The sequence below is a fragment of the Candidozyma duobushaemuli genome (assembly GCF_002926085.2).
Source record: "Candidozyma duobushaemuli strain B09383 chromosome Unknown D_B09383, whole genome shotgun sequence".
NCBI lineage: Eukaryota > Fungi > Ascomycota > Pichiomycetes > Serinales > Metschnikowiaceae > Candidozyma > Candidozyma duobushaemuli.
The window spans coordinates 1,455,594-1,481,860 of NW_020289898.1; the positions used below are offsets into that span (position 1 = coordinate 1,455,594).

At 47.2% G+C, this 26,267-nt stretch overlaps 12 protein-coding genes and 1 non-coding gene across 13 annotated transcripts; 9 read left to right on the forward strand and 4 right to left on the reverse strand. All coding sequences in view use genetic code 12, as the record gives it.

Moving 5' to 3' along the window:
• Positions 1 to 111: 111 nt before the first annotated feature.
• Positions 112 to 948, reverse strand: HAP31 (Hap31p; the record flags this gene model as incomplete). The annotated part of the gene is made up of 1 exon (XM_025482668.1): positions 112 to 948. The coding sequence occupies one exon, from the start codon at positions 946 to 948 to the stop codon at positions 112 to 114; it is 837 nt and encodes a 278-aa protein (XP_025337286.1).
• Positions 949 to 1,340: 392 nt separating this feature from the next.
• CXQ87_004222 (glycolipid translocation protein) lies at positions 1,341 to 2,801 on the forward strand (the record flags this gene model as incomplete). Its single annotated transcript, XM_025482669.1, has 1 exon — positions 1,341 to 2,801. One exon carries the CDS (start codon positions 1,341 to 1,343, stop codon positions 2,799 to 2,801), a length of 1,461 nt encoding a protein of 486 aa, XP_025337287.1.
• A 996-nt stretch (positions 2,802 to 3,797) lies between these two features.
• CXQ87_004223 (uncharacterized protein) lies at positions 3,798 to 4,316 on the forward strand (the record flags this gene model as incomplete). Its single annotated transcript, XM_025482670.1, has 1 exon — positions 3,798 to 4,316. One exon carries the CDS (start codon positions 3,798 to 3,800, stop codon positions 4,314 to 4,316), a length of 519 nt encoding a protein of 172 aa, XP_025337288.1.
• Positions 4,317 to 4,963: 647 nt separating this feature from the next.
• CXQ87_004224 (uncharacterized protein) lies at positions 4,964 to 6,711 on the reverse strand (the record flags this gene model as incomplete). Its single annotated transcript, XM_025482671.1, has 2 exons — positions 4,964 to 5,767; positions 5,809 to 6,711. The coding sequence occupies 2 exons, from the start codon at positions 6,709 to 6,711 to the stop codon at positions 4,964 to 4,966; spliced, it is 1,707 nt and encodes a 568-aa protein (XP_025337289.1).
• A 161-nt stretch (positions 6,712 to 6,872) lies between these two features.
• On the forward strand, positions 6,873 to 10,007 carry CXQ87_004225 (ribosome biosynthesis protein; the record flags this gene model as incomplete). Its single annotated transcript, XM_025482672.1, has 1 exon — positions 6,873 to 10,007. One exon carries the CDS (start codon positions 6,873 to 6,875, stop codon positions 10,005 to 10,007), a length of 3,135 nt encoding a protein of 1,044 aa, XP_025337290.1.
• Positions 10,008 to 10,048: 41 nt separating this feature from the next.
• CXQ87_004226 (ribosylnicotinamide kinase) lies at positions 10,049 to 10,747 on the reverse strand (the record flags this gene model as incomplete). Its single annotated transcript, XM_025482673.1, has 1 exon — positions 10,049 to 10,747. One exon carries the CDS (start codon positions 10,745 to 10,747, stop codon positions 10,049 to 10,051), a length of 699 nt encoding a protein of 232 aa, XP_025337291.1.
• A 2,463-nt stretch (positions 10,748 to 13,210) lies between these two features.
• Positions 13,211 to 14,439, forward strand: CXQ87_004227 (uncharacterized protein; the record flags this gene model as incomplete). Its single annotated transcript, XM_025482674.1, has 2 exons — positions 13,211 to 14,128; positions 14,161 to 14,439. 2 exons carry the CDS (start codon positions 13,211 to 13,213, stop codon positions 14,437 to 14,439), a joined length of 1,197 nt encoding a protein of 398 aa, XP_025337292.1.
• Positions 14,440 to 15,303: 864 nt separating this feature from the next.
• On the forward strand, positions 15,304 to 17,013 carry CXQ87_004228 (uncharacterized protein; the record flags this gene model as incomplete). The annotated part of the gene is made up of 1 exon (XM_025482675.1): positions 15,304 to 17,013. The coding sequence occupies one exon, from the start codon at positions 15,304 to 15,306 to the stop codon at positions 17,011 to 17,013; it is 1,710 nt and encodes a 569-aa protein (XP_025337293.1).
• Positions 17,014 to 17,793: 780 nt separating this feature from the next.
• On the forward strand, positions 17,794 to 19,326 carry QDR1 (multidrug transporter; the record flags this gene model as incomplete). Its single annotated transcript, XM_025482676.1, has 1 exon — positions 17,794 to 19,326. One exon carries the CDS (start codon positions 17,794 to 17,796, stop codon positions 19,324 to 19,326), a length of 1,533 nt encoding a protein of 510 aa, XP_025337294.1.
• Positions 19,327 to 20,474: 1,148 nt separating this feature from the next.
• On the reverse strand, positions 20,475 to 21,125 carry CTA1 (Cta1p; the record flags this gene model as incomplete). Its single annotated transcript, XM_025482677.1, has 1 exon — positions 20,475 to 21,125. One exon carries the CDS (start codon positions 21,123 to 21,125, stop codon positions 20,475 to 20,477), a length of 651 nt encoding a protein of 216 aa, XP_025337295.1.
• A 601-nt stretch (positions 21,126 to 21,726) lies between these two features.
• CXQ87_004231 lies at positions 21,727 to 21,813 on the forward strand. Its single transcript has one exon. It is a non-coding gene; the product is annotated as a tRNA-Met (tRNA).
• Positions 21,814 to 21,843: 30 nt separating this feature from the next.
• Positions 21,844 to 23,136, forward strand: FPG1 (Fpg1p; the record flags this gene model as incomplete). Its single annotated transcript, XM_025482678.1, has 2 exons — positions 21,844 to 21,861; positions 21,916 to 23,136. 2 exons carry the CDS (start codon positions 21,844 to 21,846, stop codon positions 23,134 to 23,136), a joined length of 1,239 nt encoding a protein of 412 aa, XP_025337296.1.
• A 1,222-nt stretch (positions 23,137 to 24,358) lies between these two features.
• Positions 24,359 to 26,251, forward strand: MAE1 (malate dehydrogenase (oxaloacetate-decarboxylating); the record flags this gene model as incomplete). The annotated part of the gene is made up of 1 exon (XM_025482679.1): positions 24,359 to 26,251. The coding sequence occupies one exon, from the start codon at positions 24,359 to 24,361 to the stop codon at positions 26,249 to 26,251; it is 1,893 nt and encodes a 630-aa protein (XP_025337297.1).
• Positions 26,252 to 26,267: the final 16 nt, after the last annotated feature.

The window sequence follows — 26,267 nt, forward strand, 5'->3', positions numbered from 1 at the left end:
ACCATCAAGCGGGTGCAGCCATGCGGCCATGGTTTCCATCTTGGCTGCTTGCTCCAGTGGATAGACTTTTCTCCCTCTTGCCCCGTTTGTCGCAAGAGAATTTAGTATTCATCAATAGTAATCGCGGTCGGCCATCGAGAGATCGAGCTCCTCGTGACCGGCGAGTTTGCCCAAGTCTTCACCATCAGTGCGGCCATGAGACTTCCCATTTTCTTTTGATTCATCGTGTAAGCCCTCGTTTTGTCCATCCATGAAGCCGTACCGAGCATGCTCCATGTCAATACCCTGGCTCTGATCTAGATTCACGTCAACCTCGAGGTCATGCTTCAAGCCCATTTCGTTATCCTCAGGCTGGCCATTCTCATCGGCAGCATATTGATCGAAGTAGTCTGGTGAATTGCTTCCCTTGTCCTGTTGATCGTATCCTATTGGCGGTAAATTCGAATCTTCATCCTTCACGTCATGCTGATCATTCTGGTCCTGTTCCAGTCCGTTGGAAGCTTGGTCCGCTTTCAAAGCAGCCTCGTCTTCTTGTAGCAGAGCTTCCCTCTTCTTGGCCTGCTTCTTCGAAACCTTGGTCTCTCCACGTTCTTGTTTGAGTGCCTGTTGCTCTCTGTACTTGGCCAAGTAAATTTTAAGGACTTCAGCGTAATTTTCGAATCCCAAGTCGTGCATCGAGTAAAGGATGTCTTCACCGTTGATGGTTTTCCGCTTGTCCCGTACACACTTGTCGCTGGCTTCACTGGTGATGAAGGATATGAATTCTGAAACACATTCTTGCATACATTCTTTGGCGTCTTTACTGACCTTGGCCGTGGCGGGCAAAGTGTATTTCATAAGACGAGCCACATTGGCAATAGGGAGCCAGCGGTCTTGTTCTCTTAATTCAATATCAGGACTGTTGGCGGCAGCGGCTTCTGCCTCTTCTTTAGTGACACTATAGCTCATGACGAGTGGTGAAAAATCGGTCGTCTTGGAGCGGAATATGTGTTTTGACAAGAATCACCCAATGGCGTTTTGTGTCTAGGTCGACAAAAGTACGTGTTTTGGTATGACGATTAGCAAAGCTGTGAGTGGCTTAATGTAAACTACTCACTCAACGATGTGGAGGATGAACTTTGGATATCTTGAGCCGCGCACGACCAAACATAGCTGTCAAGTGCTGATACAGTGCGTCTAGATCTTGCAGCACTATCTTTTAAAGCAAACACAGTTCTACCAAAATGCCGCCGGTCCCAGGCGTTTCAGGGGCATCCTTTCTTTTTTTAGCCCAGGCCTCCACGAAATTATTTACCTTTGTTTCAAATCAATTGCTTGTGGGTTCTATCTCGCCCGAGGTAATGGGTGTGGTTGCCGTGATGGAATTTTACGTGTCATTCGTACTTTTCTTCAGTCGGGAGGCCGAAAGATTGACCATTCAAAGAGCTACGGGCTCGACAAAGAAAGAAGTTCAGCAAAAAGTCGTTAACTTTGCATACCTACCCTTGGTGATATCTGCAGCCTTATGTACACTTGGGTACTACGGCGTGAAAGATAGCTCAGTTCTACAGACTGGCTTTTTGTTACCTCTTCGGCCAATTGCGTTCTTGCTTCTTTTTGTGCTGATTGTCTCGGAATTGGCGATCGAGCCGTTGTACGCATTGAATCAATATGAACTCAACTTCAAGGTGCGCTCTACCATTGAAAGTACAGCTGTTTTCGTCAAATGCCTAGTTACATTCATTGGGGTGAGGTTGGTCAAATACTATAGCACTAAGAATAGCAGTGGATGGGCAGTCCTTTCATTCGTTGCAGGCCAATTGGGCTATGCCTTGGTGAATGTGGTGGGTTACTTGTACCACTTCAAATTTCGCATTCCAAAAGTCACTAAGATCCAAAAAAAGGAGAACCCCTTCTTCTTTGATCCGGTCCTCAAAAAGCTCTACTTCACGCTTTCTTTCCAGATGTTGTTCAAGCTTATTCTCACCGAGGGCGACAAAATCATGATGGGGTATCTCTTTGACGTTTCTCAACAAGGAACCTATGCTGTTATCACGAACTACGGCTCAATAATTGCACGGCTCATCTTCTTACCGGTAGAGGAGATGCTCAGGAACCTGTTCACAAGGGTCTTTGCAGCAGAGAAGCCTGATGCAAGGCCTGCCTATGCCACCATGGGAAACCTATTGACGTTCTACGTCTACTTTAGCATTATTCTTGTCCTTGGCGGATATTTCAATGGAAGCTTCCTTCTCAGCTTCTTGCTTGGTCGCAGCGCCGCATGGAGAGATTCAGACTTGTTCAGCTTGTTCCCAAGGTACATCCTCTACCTTCCATTCATGGCATTCAATGGAATCTTGGAAGCATTCCAAACAAGCATTCTCAGACAAAGTCAGATAACAAAGTATTCGTACTTTATGTTTTTCCTGACCATCATTTCATCTATTGTCCTGGTGCTCTTGGTACGGGAAAAACAATTCGGCCTCACCGGGCTCATTCTCGCTAACATCACCTCCATGACACTTCGAATTGCATATTGCCTGAAATCATACATTGGCTTTGCCAAAAAGCAAGGAATTCACTTGCACGAGATCAACATTGTTCGGAGAACCGGTTGGTCCGTAGTATACTCGATATTTGCATACTTTTTGCAAGTTCAAATCATCGGTTCCAAAAGCACCTCATTCAAGCATTTCATCATCAGCGGAACAATTTGTTTTTCGTGCCTTGTCGTTTTCGTACTCAGCGAACGGAAATTAATTGAGGGTCAGCTTCTTGCAAAGATGAGACGTAACCGGGGCATGAAAACCAAAGAGCATTAATAGACTAATGAATAACGAATAATCCATAAGTAAAACTTACAAAAAATAACGGAGTCTCAACACACGATACTTTACAAACTGAACTGAAACCAAAGAACGTGCCGTCCGCTTCGCCTCCACCACGGGTAGCCTACTGTGCTGAATTGCTTCCCTCCAGTGATTGTGCTACTCATTGCTGAGGGACGGTGTACTGATTACTCGAGCAACCGCTACCTCGACCGCGGGGATCGAACCGGACACCTTCAATGTAGAACAAACCGCAAAGTACAGAGTCGGTGCGATTCTGCCAAATGCCATCACAGCGCAAAATTTGTCCAAATTGTGATATATATCGTGTTAATTAGGCACCCTATTCGAGATGAAATCTTGCTGAAATTAAGTAGTATTAATTTTAAAAGGGTGCTTGTTGCAATAACATGGTTCATTTGAGCTCTGGAAGTCTGTGGAAAAAGTTAGACGTGATTTACGGCTTTTATGCTGGAATTAGGGTTAGATATCTAGCACGGTGGAATAAAGAGACCAAAAATATGCCAGGTAATTACTTTCGGACCCTCTGAAGGGTTGTACGACTGGTGTGCTAGTTGTTGGTTTTACCGAGGATGCGAGTGAAGTCAATTATCTGGATCTACGGAAAGAATGGAGTTCACGCAATTATACGAATGTTAATACCCTACCTGCCGGTATCGAAATTTTAGTCAATTGAATAATCTAAGTTAGACATGAGTGTAGAAAAGCTTCACGAGTCTTTGGAACTGCAAGACAAGGAAGCAACAAATAATCGTAATTTTGCCTAGAGCTGAATGCTTGGTCATAAGAAATGTATCTCGAATACCCTGATTTTGAACAATGCTGTCGCTTCTAGTTAATGTAAGTTGGATATCCATTTGCATCCAGACAGTGGAGTGCATGGTGCGATATCAGTAGAGAGATGCCCTCTAACCTATCTACTACAAGTACATCACCGTCCTGTCAAATTCAAAACATTAAATTATCCCCATGCTGGTCGTTGATTTGCTGACAACGGTGGGTCAGCTTGCTAGCGTCATCACTCAAAAAACGAAAGAACTAGATAAGCTCAAGGCAGAATATGAAGCGAAGATACAGATTCTTGACAAATACATCGCCAAAGTTACCGAGAATTTACCCGAAACAGACTCGCCCAATAAAACCGAAGCAGCTGAGTTGCTACAAAAAGAACTCCGATGTCAAAATTGTCTGCATCTTATCTACAGTTTGAATGAGCAGTCAGAGTACGTGCTAGTTCCGAAACTAGTCGCCCTAGAAAAGGGAGCTCAGGTGCCGGAGCTACTACAGTCTTTGGAACAGCTCCAGCTTGGCTCAGAAAGTGCCGATTCAACGCCTCCACCTCAGAATAGCCGACCTCCTCAACCTCGAAACAAGAAGCAGCATGCTAAGCTGAAAAGAACCTGCTCCTACTGCGACGAACCAGGCCACACACGAGCCAGGTGCCTTGCAAGATTGAATGGAGAGCCTCCGAAAGCGCAGAGTCAGTGATTGATTCATTCACCCACAACATAGCATAAAGAAACGAGCTCAAGAGCATAACGAATTCCCGAATTTGTATATTGGATAATACAGAAGGTAATGTACACGTGCATGGGCTTCATGGCCAGCACAAGGTTTATTTGCCGGCTTGAACCATGGCCTCTGTTGGTTAGTATCATATCATAGCATCTTTCGAAATTGTACATACCTCTTCTAGAAGCGTCTTGTAGCAAAGTGCAGTCGACGGCACTGGCACTCATGTGAACGTAACGGACAGTAGAACCACGAATAAACAAGGTCTTGACGGCCTTTAAGTGGGGGTATTTCGTCTCGTTCACCGTGGAGACATTGTCCATCTTCAAGTTCAAGTATTGGTCCACAGAACGCAAGGTGCCCTTTATCTCGATGTCATTTTTCAATTCCAAGATGATCTCCTGGTCCACAAGGGTCTTGAAGAAACTGAAGAAGAGCATGGTGTCGGTTTGATGTAGTGAGCTGCTGGGCTATAATTTGTATTTCGGTCGCGGAACGACCTACTGAAAAGGTGGATTCAGAGAGGATCGACTTTCAACGGTTCTACAGCAAAAATTTTTCCCTTTCTTTTTTTTTTTTTTTTTATCTATTAATTCGTGATAAGGAGGAGTTTGAGGATCGTGTCACCAAAGTGGCCCCGTGTAGGTGTTGCTGAAATCTGAGAGTGGTGACAGTTCTCCAGTTACAGGAGCGATATCTGCCTTGATTTTGGAAAGCAGGTTGCGGAATCTCATGAGACTGGAGTCGGTGTTATTTTCAAAGAAAGAGGTCAGCTCCAGCTCTACCCCCGGAAGATTCATCCACTGAAGGTTGGTTTGTTTGTCGTGCTCCTCAGTCTTCATTTTGCAGCCATGCTTGCATAACCGCTCAGGCTCTCCCATAGATGCTGGAGGCAGCCTGAAAAAACTGCTATTTGCGGAGGTCCCATTGGTCAGGGGTACAGTTAAAGGAACAGGCAAGTCAAGCTCAAAGTCCTGATCCGGTGCTAGTATCCTCAATTCTTGTTGCACTTTTCTGTACTCTTCCAAGGCATCGTTCACGGTGTTGTCCTGCTGTAGAAATGCTGGATCTATTTCTGAGCTTCTGAACCCATAGCTGTTTGATTCTCGTGGGGTACTGGGCATGCTGGTCATAGGACTTCCATCAATGTTGAGTTTGACCTTGGCAGGATCATGCTCTTGCAACTGGTTTGACGAGAAGGAGGCATCCTTAAGTTTTGAAACTGGAAGCTTCAACGTGACTATGTGGCCCTGTCTTGGTGTCAGTGATTCCATTGGCGAGGAAAGTAGGGCAGTATCGATATTAGGGTCGGAGATCTGGTGCTGAGTTCTTCTCCTGGAGTTGCTTCTATCAACGTGTTCACCAGAGTAGACATTGAAACGATTCTGGGCTTGCCCTTGAACCCTTCTAAATGCTGTAACCAAGAACTAGGGTCCTGTGAATGAAGACAAGAACGTTTTGACGGTACACTAGTGGTTGAATACTCCATCGGCGACATTTCAGCATTTTTGCGTTTTTGTCCAAAATCATTCTCCTTATTGGCCTCTGCTGGCGCTTCCGAAACGTAGTTCATTGGTGACCTTCCACGGATGTTGAGACATGGAGTTTCTGAAGTAGCCAATAGCCTAGTCTCGCCATTTTCCAACTCACACATCAATCTGATGACCAATTTGAACTTCCGATTGCATCCAAGGACGAAATGCTTGCTGACCGTCAGAAACTGCATTCTCTCATATCGAGCAACACGAGCTATCTCTGCATCCTCTGGATATGAAGCCAACGCACTGCTACTCTCAAACTCGTTCCTTTCCTTCTCGGTCAAATAGAATTGCTCATAGCACTTGTCAATTCTGTTGGGATTTCTGATGTTGGCGATCAGCTTCATGAAACCATGCAGTGGGAGCTGACCAGGAACAATGTTGTACACTGGTGGCAGAAACTGAGGTCCCTTATCTCTTTTTGATGTATGTTGAACGAGGAACTTGCCCGTGTCCCCGGTATCCAAACAATAGTCAAAAAGACCGAGCTTGAAGCAAGAGATCTGGTGCTTTTCTCCTTCTTGGTCTACAGTGTAGAAGGACTCAGTAGAGCATATGTCAACCGACTGACCGTGAAAATGGAAAGAGGCCACCAACGCAAAATAGTTCCTTTTGTACCCAATCCAATCACCATCTTCCCTATCGAAGCCTCTATCGCTTCTGGCGTTGATGACAGGTTCAACTCGGGCTCCAGTCAGAGAGTATATGGGTAGGACAGAAGAGGTGGGGCTGAAGGGAGGACCTATTTTGAATTGGGTGAGAGAGCGGGGAGCTGCCCTTTTTGCGGTGGGCAAGTTTGCCATGGAGCTGCTTTGGAGGACTTTTCCGCCCATGTTTATAAAAAAAGAGGAGATGGAAGAAGACTAGAAATGGCTGCAAATCGAGCATAGGCAATATGTGCGAAGTCCGCGGCAGCCTTTATGAGCACACCACGACCACTGATGAGCATCGCGATATCGATACTGCAATTTTCAAGAAGGAGATCAGCTTCAATATGGGAAAAAAGGCCATCGACTCCCGTATTCCGGCGCTTATCCGGAATGGTGTCCAGGAGAAGCAGAGAAGCTTCATTATAATTGTGGGCGACAAGGCCCGTAATCAGCTTCCTAACTTGCACTATCTTATGATGAGTGCAGACTTGAAGATGAACAAGTCCGTGCTTTGGGCTTACAAGAAGCAGCTTTTGGGCTTCACTTCGCACAGAAAGAAGAGAGAGAACAAGATCAAAAAGGAGATCAAGAGAGGTACCAGAGACATCAACGACCAGGACCCCTTTGAGGCATTCATCTCCAACCAGAACATCAGATACGTCTATTACAAGGAGACCGAGAAGATCTTGGGTAACACATACGGTATGTGTATTTTGCAAGATTTCGAGGGTATCACGCCCAACTTATTGGCTCGTACTGTTGAGACGGTCGAGGGTGGTGGTCTAGTTGTGATGCTCTTGAAGTCCATGACCTCGCTTAAGCAGCTTTATACCATGACCATGGACATTCACTCAAGATACAGAACCGAGGCTCACGATGATGTGGTGGCTCGTTTCAATGAGCGTTTCCTTTTGTCCTTGGGATCGTGTGAGACCTGTTTGGTCGTTGATGATGAATTGAACGTCTTGCCTATTTCTGGTGGTAAGCATGTCAAACCTCTTCCTCCTGCTGACGATGGTGAGCTTACGCCAAAGCAACAGGAGCTCAATGGACTTAAAGAGTCTTTGGCTGATGTTCAACCCGCTGGCTCTCTTGTGGCTCTTGCAAGAACGGTTAACCAGGCTCAAGCTATCTTGACGTTTGTGGATGTGATTTCTGAGAAGTCATTGAGAAACACCGTCACCTTGACTGCCGGCAGAGGTCGTGGTAAGTCTGCTGCTCTCGGTATCTCCATTGCGGCTGCTGTTTCTCACGGTTACTCCAACATTTTCGTGACTTCCCCTTCTCCAGAGAACTTGAAGACCCTCTTTGAGTTCATTTTCAAGGGTTTCGACGCCTTGGGATACACTGAACATATGGATTACGATATCATCCAGCTGACGAACCCGTCCTTCAACAAGGCCATTGTCAGAGTCGACATCAAGAGAGAGCACCGTCAGACCATCCAGTACATTTCACCAAACGATAACCACGTTTTGGGCCAGGCTGAGTTGGTGATTATTGATGAAGCCGCTGCCATTCCCTTGCCTGTGGTTAAGCGTCTTATGGGCCCCTACCTTGTCTTTATGTCCTCGACCATCAATGGTTACGAAGGTACCGGTCGTTCGTTATCGCTCAAATTGATCCAGCAGTTGAGAGACCAATCCAGAAACAACTCCTCCAATGAAGAGACCACCATAGTCTCTCGTGACAAGAAAGGCATCGACATTGACACAGCATCTATGGCCAGAACTCTCCGAGAGGTGGTCTTGGATGAACCCATTCGTTACGCTCCTGGCGATCCAGTTGAAAAATGGCTCAACAAGCTCTTATGCTTGGATGCTACTCTCACGAAAAATGCCCGTTTTGCTACCAAGGGTACTCCACACCCCAACGAATGTCAGTTGTTCTACGTGAACAGAGACACCTTATTCTCGTACCACCCAGTGTCTGAAGCATTTTTGCAGAAGATGATGGCTTTGTACGTTGCTTCCCACTACAAGAACTCTCCAAACGATTTGCAGTTGATGAGTGATGCCCCTGCTCACCAGTTGTTTGTTCTTCTTCCTCCAATCGATGCTGGTGACAACAGAATCCCAGACCCCTTGTGTGTGGTTCAGTTGGCACTTGAGGGTGAGATTTCCAAGGAATCCGTCAGAAAATCATTGTCTCGTGGCCAGCGTGCTGGTGGTGACTTGATCCCATGGCTTGTTTCTCAGCAATTCCAGGATGAGGAGTTTGCTTCCTTGAGTGGTGCCAGAGTCGTCCGTATTGCTACTAACCCTGACTACGCTGGAATGGGTTACGGTTCCAAGGCTTTGGAGTTGTTGCAGGACTACTTCGAAGGTAAGTTTACTGATATCAGTGAATCCAATGTTCTCAATGACCACCAGCTCCAAAGAGTTTCTGATGCTGAATTGGAGGGTGCCTCCCTCAAAGACGAGATTCGTCTTCGTGATGCTAAGGCTCTTCCTCCTCTTTTGTTGAAGTTGACTGAAAAAGCTCCATACTCTTTGGACTACTTGGGTGTCTCTTATGGTATGACCCCACAATTGCATAAGTTCTGGAAACGTTCTGGTTTCGTGCCAGTGTACTTGCGTCAAACTGCCAATGAGTTGACCGGTGAACACACAAGTGTCATGATCAAGGTGTTGAAGGACAAGAACGATGCCTGGCTCCACGAGTTCGCCAAGGACTTCCACAAGAGACTCTTGAATTTACTTTCGTACGAGTTCAGAAAGTTTACTGCCGTTCAGGCTCTCAGCATTATTGAATCTGCTGAGCTGGGAGAAGGTGCTACTGAAAAGGCCAAATTCGGCAGAGATGAGCTTGATGCTATACTTTCGCCATTTGACTTGAAGAGATTGGATTCTTACGCCAACAACATGTTGGACTACCACGTCATTCTCGACATGCTCCCATTGATTGCATCGCTTTACTTCACCAAGCGTACTGGCGATAAGGTCGGTTTATCGTCTGTCCAAGCAGCCATTTTGTTGGCTGTTGGATTGCAGCACAAGAACTTGGACGATGTTTCCAAGGAGTTGAACTTGCCACCATCCCAATCTATGGCTATGTTCTCCAAGATCGTTCGTAAGTTCTCAACCTACTTCCGTGAACTTCTAAGCAAGGACATTGAGAAGAGCATGCCTGCTCTCGAGGACGATGAACTTCGTGAGATGAACGGTGAGGAAGCCGTTAGATACGACGCAGAAGCAGTTGAGCAAGAGCTTAATGAAGACTTGAATGCTGCTGGTAAGGAAGCTGTTTCTGAATTGAGAACGAAACAAAGACAGCTTATCGACGCTCTTGACTTGAGGAAATACGCCATCAACGACGATGTCAAGGAGTGGGACGACAAGGCTGCCGAAAAGGCCGTCAAGGGAGACGGTGTTGTCAGTGTCAAGAGTAAGAAGACCAAGAGAAAGGGAGACAGTGCAGACAATATCCTCGAGAGCGAGATGAAGAGCAAGTCTAAGAAGAGCAAAAAGAGAAAGTGATCTCGCCACAACCTGTATATCTATAATAGCATACCTGGAAACTAGAGGGACATTTGCTGTAGGGCCCAGCGAGTCATTTGCAAGAGATTGGAGGTACCATCGTTGTTGAAGTCGGCGATTCCAAGCAGTTTCGACTGCTCAGTAAGCTTCGTTTCGACATCCTCATTCTCAAATAAATGCTTGTGTGTTCTCTTGTACTCGGGCCAGACGATGTTGTCGAAGTAATTTGGAGGATCCTCCCAGAACCCGTCGACTGTCTGATACCCAGGCCTAGACTCTCTTCTATCTTTCAAGACATCGTGGGGGCCATGAAAGAACAATTTCTTGTCAAACAACAGCAGAATTGCCTCGTCATGGAATAACATGAACCCTTCCACAAAGATCAAGCGTTTTCCGCTTATCAGCTCGAGAAAGACATCCACTGCAGGCTTCAACTCAGCCACATCCTTCTCGTCCAACCTCAATGGCGTATCCATTTCTAAGCTTTTCACCGGAAGGTTGGCGCCATCGCTTTTCCGAAGCTCTTTGATGTAATTGCTGAACTTCTCCCACTCTATAGCCTCAGGACAGTCCCAGTTAGCAACATTGTGGGTGTGGTCATTTGGAATCTGATCGTCCGGGTAGTAAAAATCGTCTAGGTGTATGAGGGTCGCCTTAGGAAGAAGCAGATAAAGAGCTCTAGCAACAGTGGTTTTTCCAGATGAGGAGGGGCCACCAATACCCACTATAACTAGAGACATGGTTGTTGATAACGATCTGCGCGAATTGCAACCATTGAGGCTTGGGATGGGATAGCGGGGGTTACAGATTTACGATTGGGGAAAAAGTTTAAATGAAGAGTTAAAGTCAATAAGGGAACAATGGTAAAATTCAAAAATCCAAATTTTCAAGATGATGTGGGCTTGCGGCGTTGACTTCCACTTTCGTCAATGCACCGCAGATTGAGCACAACAAGTTCTCCTTTTTACCCAACAACGCGTGGCATTCTGACGACCATAGTAGTTTACGCAGGTGTCTCAAAACATCTATTTCCAAAAACGACTAAACTGACACATACTTATGTAAGCAACTCGTTTGGCTCAAGAGCACTTAGTTCATGGTAGAAACATGAGTAATAAGCTTTGCATTCGGACTTTTGAAAAGCATCTCTTATCAGCAGGCCTGACCTTCGTGAAGATTGCTGTCATCAGCCCTTGGCGAGATCTGGTATAGAGTCTGGTGACAAGCTTTTGAGTACTGGCTTGCGCCTGATGACAGCATCAATATTTCTGCTTTAGGCAGTAATGTCAAGCCACACACAACTCACAGACAGAGTTTCGGACTTCAGGCACCGCGTCTAGATAGAAGCTTTTCCAAGGTTGATGCCGTATGGGTTATGCAAGCCAGGGTGCATGGTCTCCTGGAGGCCAGGTCGGAAAGGTATATTCAACGAGCCATAAAGAGGCACAATCCATGGTACGATAACCAGAACAAATATCTGCGGTAATGTAGTCAAGCCCCCATCACAATCACATCTGCAACGAAACAGACCATTAAATAGACTTCTGATACTCTACAATAGTTGACCCCAGGACCCTTCTTCCAAAGTTTCAGCAAGCATGCCGTAGCTCTAACCGTATTCAGGAGCAACAATTCCAGTCTCTTTCAAACAAAGGGTTTGGCTGTGGGGGCATATTTGTGTAAAACCCAAGAAACAATGAATGAGCATCCTCTCAACGGCAACTCCAAGAGCGGTCGGCCAAAAGGGGAGACGGCTGATCTCCACCTGAGTAATCTAGATATTGTCATCTGCAAGGAACCGATTTCCCAGATTGTGATCTACAGTGGGTGCATTCCACCACGATTGATGCCGCATGAGGAAGAAAGACAAGTGGGGACCAGAGGGCTTAGAGCACAGGTGACAGTGAAAATTCTTCTGTCAAGCCCCTAGGCCCAATTCTCCTCTCATCAATCAGACGATCGAACAACAAAGAGGACCCCGGGAATACATTCCGTTACATCACGACCAACATTGGCTGCCAAATAAGGTGTTTTTGATGTCACCATTGCAGGAAAAGCGACGGCGTGGAAAAGGGGGTGCGGAGTGGGTGGACCCTAGGAGTTGACGGTTTCGGAGTAGCAAGACACCGAACAATGCTCCGAAGTGGGTATGCTTGTGGGTACTCCTATCTGCGAAGGAGAGATGCCTGGAAGAAGAAAAGGAGCAAAGGAATGACGAGTGCTGAAACGGGAAAGTGGGCCATGAGCCCCCGAGGGAGCGTAGGGCTGGTGGCTGCAAAATATATTAAAAAACTACAAGCTTCGCTTAGGCATGTGAAAGGCAGCATGTGAAAGGGCAGTTTTGTGGCACTTTTTTTGACACCCGAAGCATGGGCAGCGACACCCCTGGTTGAGAGCAACGTAAACGACGCAGGTGGGCGGCAGGAACAGCAGTGGCGGCAGCAGGTGGGTGATGAGGAAGCAATTGAAGAAGAACACCAAAACGGTATTGGTGTCGACGCGAGAGTTGCCCAATGCGGCAAAGTGATTGCAACCATTTTGCCGTATGGGGAAATAAAGTGTGATGGGTGGTGCACAGAGCATGCGCACCTAAACTAGAGGTGCAGCCGTTTCCACGGGAACGCATGGAGGAAAAGCACAGCGTACTGATTGTATTTCGTATAAACGGGTCTCCATGCAAACCGAAAGCAGAACTGGGGCCGCAACAACCAAGCACTAGACGCCCGGCAGCAGTGCCGGCAGCAGACAATCACCGCATACGGAAAAAGTGGGAAAAGTGGCATTACCCGATCTGGTAACTGCCCGTGCGTCTGGCTGCTGCAACACAATTACAGCCTAATTACTCTTTCACGTACCCTAATCATTCCCTAATTTGTATGTGTCCGAAGGAATGCAGCGTTCCAAAACATTTGTCCTTCCTCACGCCATCAGCGGTGCCTGTCCGGGCGGGTTGATCCGTTTTTTTTTTCTTTTATTTGTTACTATTCTTTGCACACCTTTTCTTCCTGGCCACTTTTTCCACCAACCGCCCCCATTCGCTTCCACCACCCCTTAAGGGCATGCCCCCTAGCCCTCATCCTAGCATATTATAGACGTCGCCACAGACAACAACCCCCTGCCAGTCCAGTGCAATTTTTGAATTTTTGCCCAAAAACTTATCCAAAGTGTTATCCCTCGTGAATCTTATGAATACGCCTTCAGGCATGGCCTCTGCCGCTGTTGGCAGTAACCACCAGTCCGACGACCAAAAGAAAGAGCTGTCGCCAGCAAGCTTCCTACCCAGCCTAAAGTCCTTTGACATTGACCCCAAATACAAATATCAGGCTCCACAAGAAGAGCATCTCAAGCCCAAGGCTGCCAAACTGGCTCCCCATACTACAGCACACTCCCGACTGAGCCTGCTATCGCTGGAAAACCCGCTCAAATCGCCATTGGAGCCTCCCCACGGCGACGTGCTACGGGCGCTTCTGCTCCCTCTGGACAAACCCTGGCCTTACTCGGAAGACACCCTCAATGAGCTCATTCGGCTTCGCATCGAACAGGAAAAGACCAAGCACACACAGATCAAGCACGACTTGGGCCAGGTTGTGTTGGAGCTTTTGCGGGAGGCGCAGCAGCACGAGATCTCCAGCGACGTGATTCGCCGTCTTTTCCTCAACGACAACCCCCACCTGTATGTCCACTACCTCCAGACTCACCTACAAGGCATTTCGCAGCCACCGGCTATTTCGCAGCCTCCAGGCCTGCAGCCTCCGTCGTCCTCGCAGCCTGTTGCATTGGGTGCAAAACGGAAAAACTCCACCGATAGTGTCCATACGCCAGGAACGGAAAACGAGTCCAAACCGGCCTCCCAGGCTCAAAGCAGGGCTCTGCCGAAAAGCGAGTCCAAACTGGTTCCACCCCAGCCTCAGCCAACCTCCCAACTGCCCCAGGTTCCTGTGGTTCCTCAGCACCTCTACCCAGTGTACTATGCTTATCCAGAAGGCCAGGCTGCTCCACAAAACACGAGCAAGCCCGCCGCCAACCCGCCAACCGCCCAGGCGCCTCACCACCTGAAGCTGACTTCTCAGCTGGAGGAGTCAGAAAACTTGGGACTGCCTTACTCCCACAAGTACCCTGTGGTGTACCAGCTGCTGCCACTACAGTATCCCAGAACGCCTGGTCTGGGCCCCAGCGGCCGCCTCCTCCCCAGACGCAGCCGCCTCCTTACTACTATGTTAATTCGTCGCCCCAGGGTGTGCCAGGTCCCCTTATGCCCTCACAGTACTTTGTGCCGCCTCCGGTGGGAACGGTGTTCCCATGGGGCCAGGCGCAGGCGCCAGCACCTGAGCGGGAGGACCGCCCGAAACGGCACAAGGCCAGCAAAAATGGCATCAACTTCATGATCACCACGCCCAAGAACCCGCCGGCTAAGAAGTACAACAAGCTGTGAGCGTATATACCCTTGTCAATACATGAACAGAGAAAGCGGACGGAGCATGGATTATATGATTTGGGTCATGAGAATATGTGTTAATTATTTAGATAGGATAGATGTGCTGCTGCTAGGCCATGGCTTGCACAGTCGAGCTTCAGCCATTGCGAGATGAGATCATGATATTGAATATAATGCGATTACCAGAAGTTTGAATGTATAGCTCTTTCTTATCCACCTCAATATGGGTGTTGCGCAAAGAGTGATTTCACACAATCACTTGTCCCTTACATCTCGGTTTTGTGACCAGATCTTTATGTGGAGAGGCTGTATGTTCAAGATGTCACTGCAGCTTGACAGGGAGTAATCCATTGCTTGATGCATGCTTATCTTTAGACGCCAACGGAATTCAGTCTGCTCATTCCGAGAAGACGAAAACAATCGCAATTGAAAAGCGCCAATCCGAGCACCAAAGCAACTCAGATGAATTGAAACAGCCGTATTTTATGCGATCTATCGCCTCACCCTCCTCCGTCTTCTCATTGTCGCAATCGCACAAGCGGAAATCTGTGAACAAAGCCGACAGATATCAACATACCAGAATCTAAAAATAAGATCCAGCTACTGTTCAATTTGAAGCCTCGAGGAATAGACAAACTTTTTGACAAGTGCAACAGCCTCGCCTATGTCCCATAATGAAGAGCCGCTAAGATATGCATAGCTTATCTCTTATCTCTTATCGCGACGATCAAAAACGCCATAGCCAACGATAACTGTGTAGATTTTCCGCTACTTCAGCAGACGTACCGGAAGTCAAGTCTCTTTATTTAAGCAACTTCAACTTTATACTGTGGTAGCCGCTCTTCTCAATTCATAACCAAGATGCTTCATCCTGTGCTTTCCGGCGAGGAGATTCTCGAGGCTGTCACTTCGGACAAGCGATATTTCAACAACACACACAATGTCGAGCTGCCTCTTCCGGATGCCCTTAACGCAACTTCAGATAATGACCTTCTTGCACAGATCGGTTACAAGCCTGAGCTTAAACGTCGATTCAACACAATACAGGTTTTCGGTGTTGCCTACTCCATCATGGGACTTTTGCCCTCTGTGGCATCCATCTTAAATCATGCTCTCTTGGCAGGCCCAGCAGGTGCGATCTGGGGCTGGCTCATCTCATCCGTGTTGATTTGCACTATCGGTTTGGCTATGAGTGAGAATGCCTCGTTCCAACCCACTTCAGGTGGACTTTACTACTGGACAAACTTTTATGCCCCAGCTAGATTTAAGACCGTTATTTCATACGTTGTGGGTAACACAAACTCCATTGCCTTGGTTGGAGCGCTTTGCTCTGTGGATTACGGATTTGCCCAGGAGCTCTTGTCTATTGTGGTTATCGCTACCGATGGCGATTTTGAAGGCACACCAGCAAAAACGTACGGTGTCTTCGTTGCTTGTGTTGTGGCACATATAGCCTTGACGTGTCTTTCGTCCAAGAATTGTGCTGCTTTACAAACCACCTCCATCATCTGGAACACTGGCTTGGTTGTCTTGTTCATAATTGCCATGCCTATCGGCGCCTCTCGCGGTGGATTCCAAAAGGCTAGCTGGGTATTTGGCGAGTTCGACAATCTCACAAAATTCCCCATGGGCTGGAATCAGCTTTCTCAGGCTTGGTTGCCTGCTATCTGGACCATTGGTGCATTCGACTCTTGCGTCCATATGTCAGAAGAATGTAACAATGCCACCAGGACCGTCCCAATAGGCATCTTGGGTTCCATCAGCGCCTGCGGCATCCTTGGCTTTGTTTTGTTGATCGTTACCTGCTTTTGCATCCAGAACCCTGATATCGAGAACCACATCTTGGGAAGCAAATTCGGCCAGCCCATGGCTCAGATCATCTACGACGCATTCGACACTGTTCCTGGCCAAGGAAAAGGTATGGCTATTGCAATGATGGCCCTTATTGCAATTGGCCAGTTTCTCATGGGTGTTTCCATCTTGACTGCCATGTCCAGACAAATTTTCGCTTTTGCCAGAGACAACGGTCTTCCAATGTCGTGGTGGATCAAGAAGGTCAACCAGAAGTTGTCGGTTCCCATTCACGCTGTCTTCACTGGAGGTGCTGCTGCTATTGTAGTCGGCCTTCTTTGTATCATCGGTGATGCTGCTTCCTCAGCTTTGTTCACGTTGTACGTTGCTGGTAATTACTTTGCTTGGGGAATGCCTACGTTCTTGCGTCTTCTATCCATGAAGGAGAAGTTCAGACCTGGTCCCTTCTTCTTGGGTGAGTTCTGGAGCAGGGTCAACGGATGGATATCCACCTCTTTCATCGCTTTCACTATCGCCATGGTCATGTTCCCAACAGACACTAACCCAACGAAGGACACGATGAACTATACCTGTGTGATCACACCTGGAGTGTGGATCTTATCCTTGATCTACTACAAGGTGTATGCACATAAGGTGTACCATGGACCTGCTAAGACCGTGGCTGTTCCAGGAGAAGGAAGTAGTGACGAGAGTGAAGTGGAGCGTGTTCGCCAAGAGGTAATGGGTAAAGGATCTGTAAGGTCGTACGAAAGCGGCTGAGTACATAGATAAAATTAATGGGAGAGAGCCAAATGTAGTTATTTTGATTGGAAAGAGGATTTGACGATAACAGCAAACGTCTGCTTATTCTATTCAAATCAGCACTCGATGCAGTGTTGTCGAACAGAATTAGAAAGACGGTCCATTGCTGCAAAAGCGCAATATGTACATGCATCCGCTGATGCGGCTACCAGTTCGATCTCCGAGAGTTATCACCGAGAAACCTACAAATCAACGTCTTTTCAAAGACTCATTCTCATGCAGCCCGTGACTGGTGCATTCCCGTATTCATTTCATTGTTGTCACGGTTCATGCTTCAATGTGAGTCACTGGCTGCAAACGCGAAGACCAACTAGACTAAACAACATCAGACTGGTGTCACACATCCAGGAATTCACTATTCGAAAGTCCTCTTCAACTTTACAATTTATGAAAATGACCCCCTTTTTTCTCTCCATCCATTTAAGCTTCGTGGATCCGCCTTGACGCAGGTACATCGAAACCGTTGATAAGCCCGCAGATAAGCCCACACCGCCTAAGACCTACCACTCAAACTTAATTTCGTCAAAACACCTCCTTCTCCATCTTCACCCGAAAGCCTCACTCCCGTCTATGACCCTTTAATTTTTTATCTTATCGCAAAACCATGTCCTGTGCCCCCTGTGCCCTACCATTGTGGCACCTCGGTGGTTCGGCAGCTAGCACCGAGCGCAGCGCATCAGCCCTTATATAATCTCCACAAACCACTGTGTTTTCAAATCACACAACATTCAACGCCAGATGAGTCCGGGCAGCCTAAAACTGGATACTAAAGCAGACGCCCTGCGGCCTCTGCTGGACTCTGACCCCAACGAGACGCTGTCTGATCTTCGGAATGACGCCTCTTCTCTGGTTGCAAATGAGATGCTACCTCCTCCTTATACCATATTCGACAGCTGGCGCCGCTACGTTCTTATGGCGTTGCTCAGTGTGGTAGGAATCTGGAGTTCTGTGCTGAATCCAATTTACTTCCCTGCGTTGCCCACGTTGACCAGTGAGTTTGGTGTATCTCTGGAAGCCATGAACCTCACTGTGGTGGCGTACTTAGTGTTTCAGGGCATCACCCCGACATTCACGGCGAACTTTGCCGATACTTATGGCAGAAGGCCCATGGTGTTGATAGCATTTCTCATCTACATCGGCGCTAGTATTGGCCTAGCGGTGAGCGACACATACTGGCTTTTGGTGTTCTTACGATGCGTCCAAGCAGCTGGAATTGCCCAGGTTATCGCCATTAATTCGGGTATTGCAGGTGACGTTTGTGTGCCGCAAAACCGTGGCGCTTTTGTGGGTGTGGTATCAGGAATGCTCTTGGTGGGTCAGGCATTTGGCTCGCTTATTGGTTCTGGACTTATATCGACCTGGAACTGGCGTGCAGTGTTTGTCTTTCTTGCCATCGGTGCCGGCGTCACCTTAATTTTTATTTTCATCCTTCTCACCGAGACGTGTCGAAACATAGTGGGAAACGGCTCTGTCAAGCCCAAGAACCCTCTCCATGCTGCTCCTGCGCTTCTTCTACCGGGATACAAACAGTATGTTAATAACGACCGTTCTACTTTGGCAACTCGTGTGCCACTAGACTTTTTGGCTCCTTGGAGGATCTTGATCAAACCCACAGTCATCGCCGTGCTTCTTCCTAGTGGCCTCCAGTTTGCCTCATGGACAATGTGCTTGACCTCCTTATCCACGGCTCTTGAAGACGAGCCTTATAATTATACAGTCATACGTGTCGGTTACATGTACTTGCCCCAAGGTATTTGTTGTCTTGCAGCATCGATTATCGCTGGAAAGGTGCTCAACGACTACTACCGCTGGCGTCGCAAAAAGTACGATGAAACTTACGCCAACCACGACAAGGAGAGTCGTCCACCTTTCAACAAGATTCGTGTCCGTCTCGATGTCGCCATCATCCCCACGTTTATGACATTGTTGGGCCTCTTGCTTTTTGGTTGGATGCTCGACAAGAAAAGCAGTGTCGTTGGTGTTGTGATTGGCCTGTGCTTTGCCTCTTTTGGAAGCTCGTCCTTCATTGCTGTCGTCACCACCATGCTTGTGGACCTCTTCCCTGCGAGAGGCCTGGCTTCCACTAGTTGTGTCAATTTGGTGAGATGTATCCTTGCTGCGGCCTTTGTAGCAGCAATGGACCAAATGGACAGTACTATGGGCATTGGCGGAGTCTACACGCTTATGGCTGCATTATGTTTGGCGAGCAACGTGTTGTTGGTCGTCGTTGTTGTACAATACCTGAAGAAGTTGAAAAAGGGAAACTTATAGACTTGCATTTATAGATCACGATAGATACGAACAAATCCCGATAATTTCATACGATAAAAAGAGCGGCAAACATAATCCACATACTGGCATCAGGACGAGAGCCTGCGGATTGGTAACCTCTCCCACCGCCGCTGTAACCACCTCTGTAACCACCGTAACTGCCCCTACCGCCCATACCAATGCCAACGCCAAATTTACCAAAGGAATCAATAAAATTGTTACCCAGTATCGTTTCTGACTCCTCTCCATCGTCACTACCGTTGATTTTAATACTGGACACAGTTTCATTAGTTCGAGGACCAGTTGAATTATTTGGCACAGACGTTGGAAGCAGTACATAAGATGTCAGCAGAATCTGGGTAGGCCTGGAATCCGTGGTGTTTGTGTACAAAGGAGCTAGTGTGGGGTGGACTACCGCCGAGGATGGTGGTCTCGAGACTTCCAACGTAGGAAATTTAGTTTTGCTTTCAAAAGATTCTCCATCAACAGTTAGTTCCATGGTTACGTCTGAGGAAATGACAAAGCTTCCTCTTTTGGACACTGTAGACGGACTTGTAACTGCAATTGTTGTTGGGGAGCAGCCTTCGTTGTCACAGCCGGTTACCACAAAAGTGGTAGCCTCTGGGCAATACGTAACGAAGTCAGTTGCGGTAGTAATAACATGCTCTGTGGATATACTAGTCAGTGAATTTCCTGACAGGTTGTAGGTCGCGTAGATCGGAGTTAGCGAAGCATTTCTCAGGCCCAAGGCAATACCAAGCAAGGCTAAGGATGTGATAAAAGACAGAAAGGTCATTGGACATTTAAAGTAGACGTAAAACGTCCATTAAATAGTTTTCAGCTGTATGCTGGCCGTTGAATCCAACAGCAAAGAATTATCTTTCCGGCGGCTGTGTTCACGAGGGGATTTGCCAAATATCAGGAAAATATTTTCGGGTTAGACCGTTTGCACCCGGTTTGCTCTCTCTATGTGTGAGCGTTCATTGTCCGCATTACACGTTCGCTGCAAGTTGATGCGCCGAGTCATGTCAATCAGTGTGAGATGCTGCGAAATACCGTTGACTTTTTGCCCTTTGCATGACAAATCTCCTAACCGAGTAGTGAGCTAATTTCTGACATAGCAGATGTAAATCCAAAACAATGGGGACTTAGTTCGCAACCTTTTCAGCTTCTTCCGGCTCATCAATGAACGCAGGCAACTTGTCCGGAGCCGGGTCGGCTTCATTCAAGTAGCTAGGCACGCCCAAACCTGACTCATTCATTTCCGATTCGAAATCCATCTCCTCTCCCAAAGCATCAAGCTCGGCATCCAACTCCAGCTCGGAAATGTCGTCAGGGACGTCATAGCTTGTCAGAAGAGACTCCTGAAGCTCGTTGGACTTCTCTATAAGATCCAACATTTCATCTTGCAACAGTTCAATCTTGTCGATGTCGATTTTGCCATAAGTTTTCTTCAACTGCTTGTTCGCTGTCTTCATGGCGTCCACAGTAATCATTGTGTTCTGGAGGTTATCTGTGGTCATGGATGCCGAGGTCATGTTCCACAGCTGAGTCTCGAGCTGGTCCTTCTGAGCTTCAATTTGCTTTCTCTGTCTCAAGAGTTTCAATGCTTTCTGCTTCAATGCGTTCTTGCCTGGACCGTCTCTCATGCGGCTTATCTTCTGCTGATACGTGGACAACTCCGAATTGATTTTCGATAATTTGACATCTAGCAGTCCAACGCGTTCATCGATATTTTTGACGGCATCGTTGAGCGATGGCTTGGGTGCATTGCTTTTTGTTCCAAAGAGTCTATTCATGTTGTAGTAGATAGTTGATAATGACTTTCGCACAAGTATGCGGAGGTGGCGCTACTCCATTTGAAGATATCACTACCGAGCCAATTTTCTTTTTTTTTTTTTTTTTTTTTTTTTTCTTCCGAGCCAAGAACTGCAACTTGAGCTTCTACATTTAATTCGTGCAAGCATTCTCAGAAATGACAGCTTAGCTGCCTTGGATCCAGGCGAGTGAGGTACTTACATATTCATTACAGAGGCGGCTCCGACTCATATCACTACGCTATGAGGATGATAATTTTATTTTTGGCTAAATATGGGGAATGAAGGGCGAAATTGATTATTTGTAACCTTTTCTGTGGCTCCCTTTCTGCCCATAGATGCTTTTTTCTTACGCCTTTTACCATTGTAAAAGGGTAGCTCAACGACAAAACAAAGCGTTCGAGCTAAAGGAGCTTAATCTTGCCGAATCTGGCTGAAAAGCGTATCGCTAATTGAGCATATTGATGTAAGTCTTCCGTGAAAGTTTCAGCTCTTCAAAGTCAATATCCATCATTTTATGCGGATTTTGGTCTGCTTTATTATCCTATATAGATAACCTGTTGCGCACTTTCCGCCACGAAGCGCTTCACTAGCTCAGTAGGCAGAGCGTCAGTCTCATAAGCAAGCTTGTGTTATCTGAAGGTCGAGAGTTCGAACCTCCCGTGGAGCACTTCTCTTTTTGCATCGCGATTAAACCCTTATGCCTGAGGTAGCAGAGGTATGTGATAACTTCTTCAGTTATTTTTTGTTTTTATCTTTCGTTATCTAACAGCAGGTGGCTCACGTCTGTGCGCTTCTTCGGAGGAATGTTTTGGGCTTTAAGATCAAAGAGGCAAAGCTCAATGTCGATACATTGCTCTTTCCAGCGCTCAAGACTGCTAAGGACCCTGAAAGCACGCTAAGTACGTTCAGAGATAGTCTTAATGGTGCTGAAATATCCTCAATTGGCCGCCATGGAAAGTACTTTTGGATGAGGCTTGCTAAACCCTCGTTCCCGCCCACTGTGATGTTGATGCACTTTGGCATGACGGGAATGATCAAGCTTCGTGATATCGAGTCACATTTGATCTTTATGGAAGGTGGCGGCGACAAGAAGGTGCTTGATCGAAAGTCTCAAAAGGATTTGGCAGAAGGAACTACTGAGGGAAGTACCAAGAAGAGATCGAGTAAACCACCCATTGAGACTGACTCGGAAGCTGAATGGCCACCACGGTTCACCAAGTTTGAGTTGCTGCTCGAGAAAAGTGATTCTCCCGTGAAGCTGGAGAACGGTGAAACCGAGCAGACCGTTAGAACGTTGGATTTTGCCTTCACAGATCCACGAAGACTCGGCAGAGTTCGTATTCTTAGTGGATCAGAGTATGCTACCGATGAGCTTTTGTTGCAGCAGGATCCGCTTAAAAGCCTTGGCCCGGACTACCTGAAGAGTGCTGAAGGTAATCCGGTGAAGAAAGAGGAAAATGGCGACGAATCCTTTGAGTTTGGTGACCCTGATCCACACCACCATGGTCGCCCGAGACTCACCAAGGACGATTTTGCAGGTCTTGTGCTTAGCAAGAAGAAAGCCATCAAGTCATTACTCTTGGATCAAGAGCATTTTGCAGGTGTGGGCAATTGGGTTAGTGATGAGGTACTCTACCATGCTAAGATCCATCCCAACGAGACGATCTCGAAGAAGGTGCTGGATCCCTCTGATGAAATTCTAGAAGACTTGTACAATGCATTGATCTACGTGATGGAGGAGAGTGTGAAGGTTGAAGGCAATGTGCATAGGTTTCCTGATCACTGGCTCATGATCTATAGATGGGGCAAGGGCAGGAAGGAGAAGGCAAAGACCAAGGCAGGGCACCCTGTGGATCACGTCACGGTGGGTGGTAGAACAAGCTGTTTTGTCCCGGAAATACAAAGAGCTCTAAAGAAACGGACCAATGACGAAGTCTCCGAGCTGCAGAGAAAAAAGCTCAAGGAGTTCAAAAACGAGGATGAAGATTGATGGCTTGATACATTGGTTGACGTGCTGTGCGTTGAGCGTACCTCGATACAAAAACGATGTTCTTATCGAAAAGTGTGTTGATACCCTAGACTATGATGCTTCGTCCACTCCGACAATTCTGTTCTTTATGTAAAAAATACCAAAAACTCATTTATGGAATTTTCTCACCTTCCACTTTTTACATTTGCTGCCTTATTTCTCAACCGTTCGCTCCGGTTGGATCATTTCTGCACCCTGGTCTCATTTCCAAAGAGCAAACATAAAAAGTCACTCATGGATCCGAAATAACGAAAGATGCGTGAAGCAATCGGATAAATTTTACAGAACGCAACTCTTCTAATGTAAGCAAGTGAATTTAATTCAGGCTTACCAGGCCATCACTGATTCTGTAACACTAGCGGATTCAATTCCTTCTTCAATACAGTCCTCTACCCCTCCTTTTGCGTAAATTGCCAGAACGCCCTATGTGATACCGGCGTCGGAGTTGGAGAAAGCCCCACCTCGAAAGGCATTCGGAAAAACCTCACTTGTGGTCCCGACTTTTCCCGCGCATCGATCTGTCAAACGCGCCGTCGCGGTCTCTGACTGAGTGGAAATCACGAGGAGGCTGAGCTGAAAAACTCGACGCACTGAATCTTGTATTTTTATGGAGTGATTCAGCTTTTACGGCATTTCTTCCTTTTTTTTTTTTTTTTTTTACACTCTCTTATACGTGTATTTTCTCTGTTGTTGGGTTCTGCGCTTGTGGGGTCCGTGGCTGCGCATACATTTGCAGGATCCCGTTGCGGAGTAGTCTGGCCCCGAGACGAGCAACAAAAGCTTAACGACAAAAGCTTACGAACTAAGCCACAGATGGAAAGGCGCCTTACTAGTTTTAAAGTCAACATCCAACGAGTGTTTTCATCCAGATTTCTCTCGTGTTAACCCTCCTCGCCTAAGCGGGGCACTGCACGGCTGTTGGGTGCAACCGACTTCTTCCGCAGTACCCTCGAAAGTGGAGGCTGCCCCAACCGAAATGCTTATCAAGAAGGCTATTAAAAGTGTAATTTAGCTAGACGTGTAGACCGGAACTCTAGCAACATTCTGGTGCAATTTGAGTCAAATTTGGCCATGTTTCACCCTTTCAGGGGTCACCCCACGAAGAGCGCTATCAGTTCCGAGGGCTCGACCCCTCCTACGTCTATATAATACCTCAATTTCCACATTTTCCAACCCTCCAGCGATGCCTTCTCTCTTAAGATCCAGCCAGACCCTCCGGTCCAGCATCAACAGGTCCGTTCGTTTCAACTCCCTGGAATGCCTGTCTATTCATACACACACGATCAAGACCCCAGTGGGTATCAAGGCGGCCATTGCGGCTTTGAAACCAAAAACCACCCGTCTTTCGATCGAGGGACCCATTGAGTGCAACTTGTCGGGATTTCAGTTGCTCAATTCGCCGCTTTTCAACAAGGGATCAGCTTTCACAAGAGAAGAAAGAGAGGCTTTTGGCCTTATAGGTTTGCTTCCCAGCAAGGTGAACAACTTGGACGAGCAGGTTGATAGAGCCTATGCTCAGTTTCAGTACTTGAAGAGCCCGCTTGCCAAGAACGACTTTTTGGTGTCTATGAGAACTCAAAACAAGGTCTTGTACTATGAGTTGGTGAGGAGACACATCAGGGAGATGTTGCCCATCATATATACTCCTACAGAGGGAGACGCCATTGCTGCTTATTCACACAGATTCAGGAAGCCAGAAGGATGTTTCTTGGATATCACGGATCCAGACTCTATTGACGAGCGTTTGTCCCTCTACGGTGAGGACAAGGACATTGACTACATTGTGGTTTCTGATGGTGAGGGCATTTTGGGTATTGGTGACCAAGGTGTGGGTGGTATTCGTATCGCCATTGCTAAGTTGGGGCTCATGACGCTCTGTGGAGGTATTCACCCCGGCAGAGTACTTCCTGTTGTTCTTGACGTGGGAACGAATAACAAGGAGCTTCAGCACGATGACTTGTACATGGGCAACAAGTTCGACCGTGTCAGAGGAGAACAGTATTGGCTGTTTGTGGACAAGTTCATCAGCGCCGTGAAGCAGAGATTCCCCTCGGCCGTTATGCATTATGAGGACTTTGGTGTCTCTACTGGACGTAAGATGTTGCACAAGTACAGAGACGCCTTGCCCTCATTCAACGACGATATTCAAGGCACAGGTGCCGTGGTCATGGCTTCCATCACCGCTGCGCTTCAATTCAGTGAACGCGAGCTTCTCGATACAAAAGTGTTGATCTACGGCGCTGGTTCTGCTGGTTTGGGTGTAGCCGACCAGATCGTCAACCACATGGTCTCGCATGGTTCTACCGTCGAGGATGCTTGCAAGAGAATAACCATCATGGACCGCAGAGGTGTTGTTCTTGAATCCTTCGACGACTCCACTGAAGGCCAGAAGCGTTACGCTGATCCAGACTCTCTCTGGCAAGGTGTCAACACCAGATCGCTTAAAGACGTTGTTGGCGCTGTGAAGCCCACAGTCTTGGTTGGCTGCTCCACACAAGCTGGTGCTTTCACCGAAGAGGTCATCAAGGAAATGTACAAGTACAACCCACAGCCAATCGTCTTCCCACTTTCCAACCCTACTCGTTTGCACGAGGCATTCCCTATCGACATCATGAAATGGACCGACGACAAGGCCTTGATTGCTACTGGATCTCCTTTCAAGCCCGTTGACGGCCACGTTATCTCGGAAAACAACAACTGCTTCACCTTCCCTGGTATTGGTTTAGGTGCTGTTCTTTCCAGATGTACCACCATCACGGATACAATGATTTCTGCCGGTGTGGACTGCTTGGCTCTGTTGTCTCCGAAGATGGAAAACCCAAAGAATGGTTTGCTTCCTCCCCTTGAAGAAATCGACGAGGTTTCTGCTCATGTCGCTACTGCTATCATCTTGCAGAGTCTAAAGGAAGGTACCGCTCGTGTTGAAAGCGAAGAGAAACCAAGCGGAGGCTTTGTTGAGGTGCCCAGAGATTTCAACAAGTGTTTGAAGTGGGTGCAATCACAAATGTGGAAACCCATCTACAGACCTTTGGTCAAGGTCCAGCACGTCCCAGAGGTGCACACGCATCAACTTTAATTCTACATAGATTCCC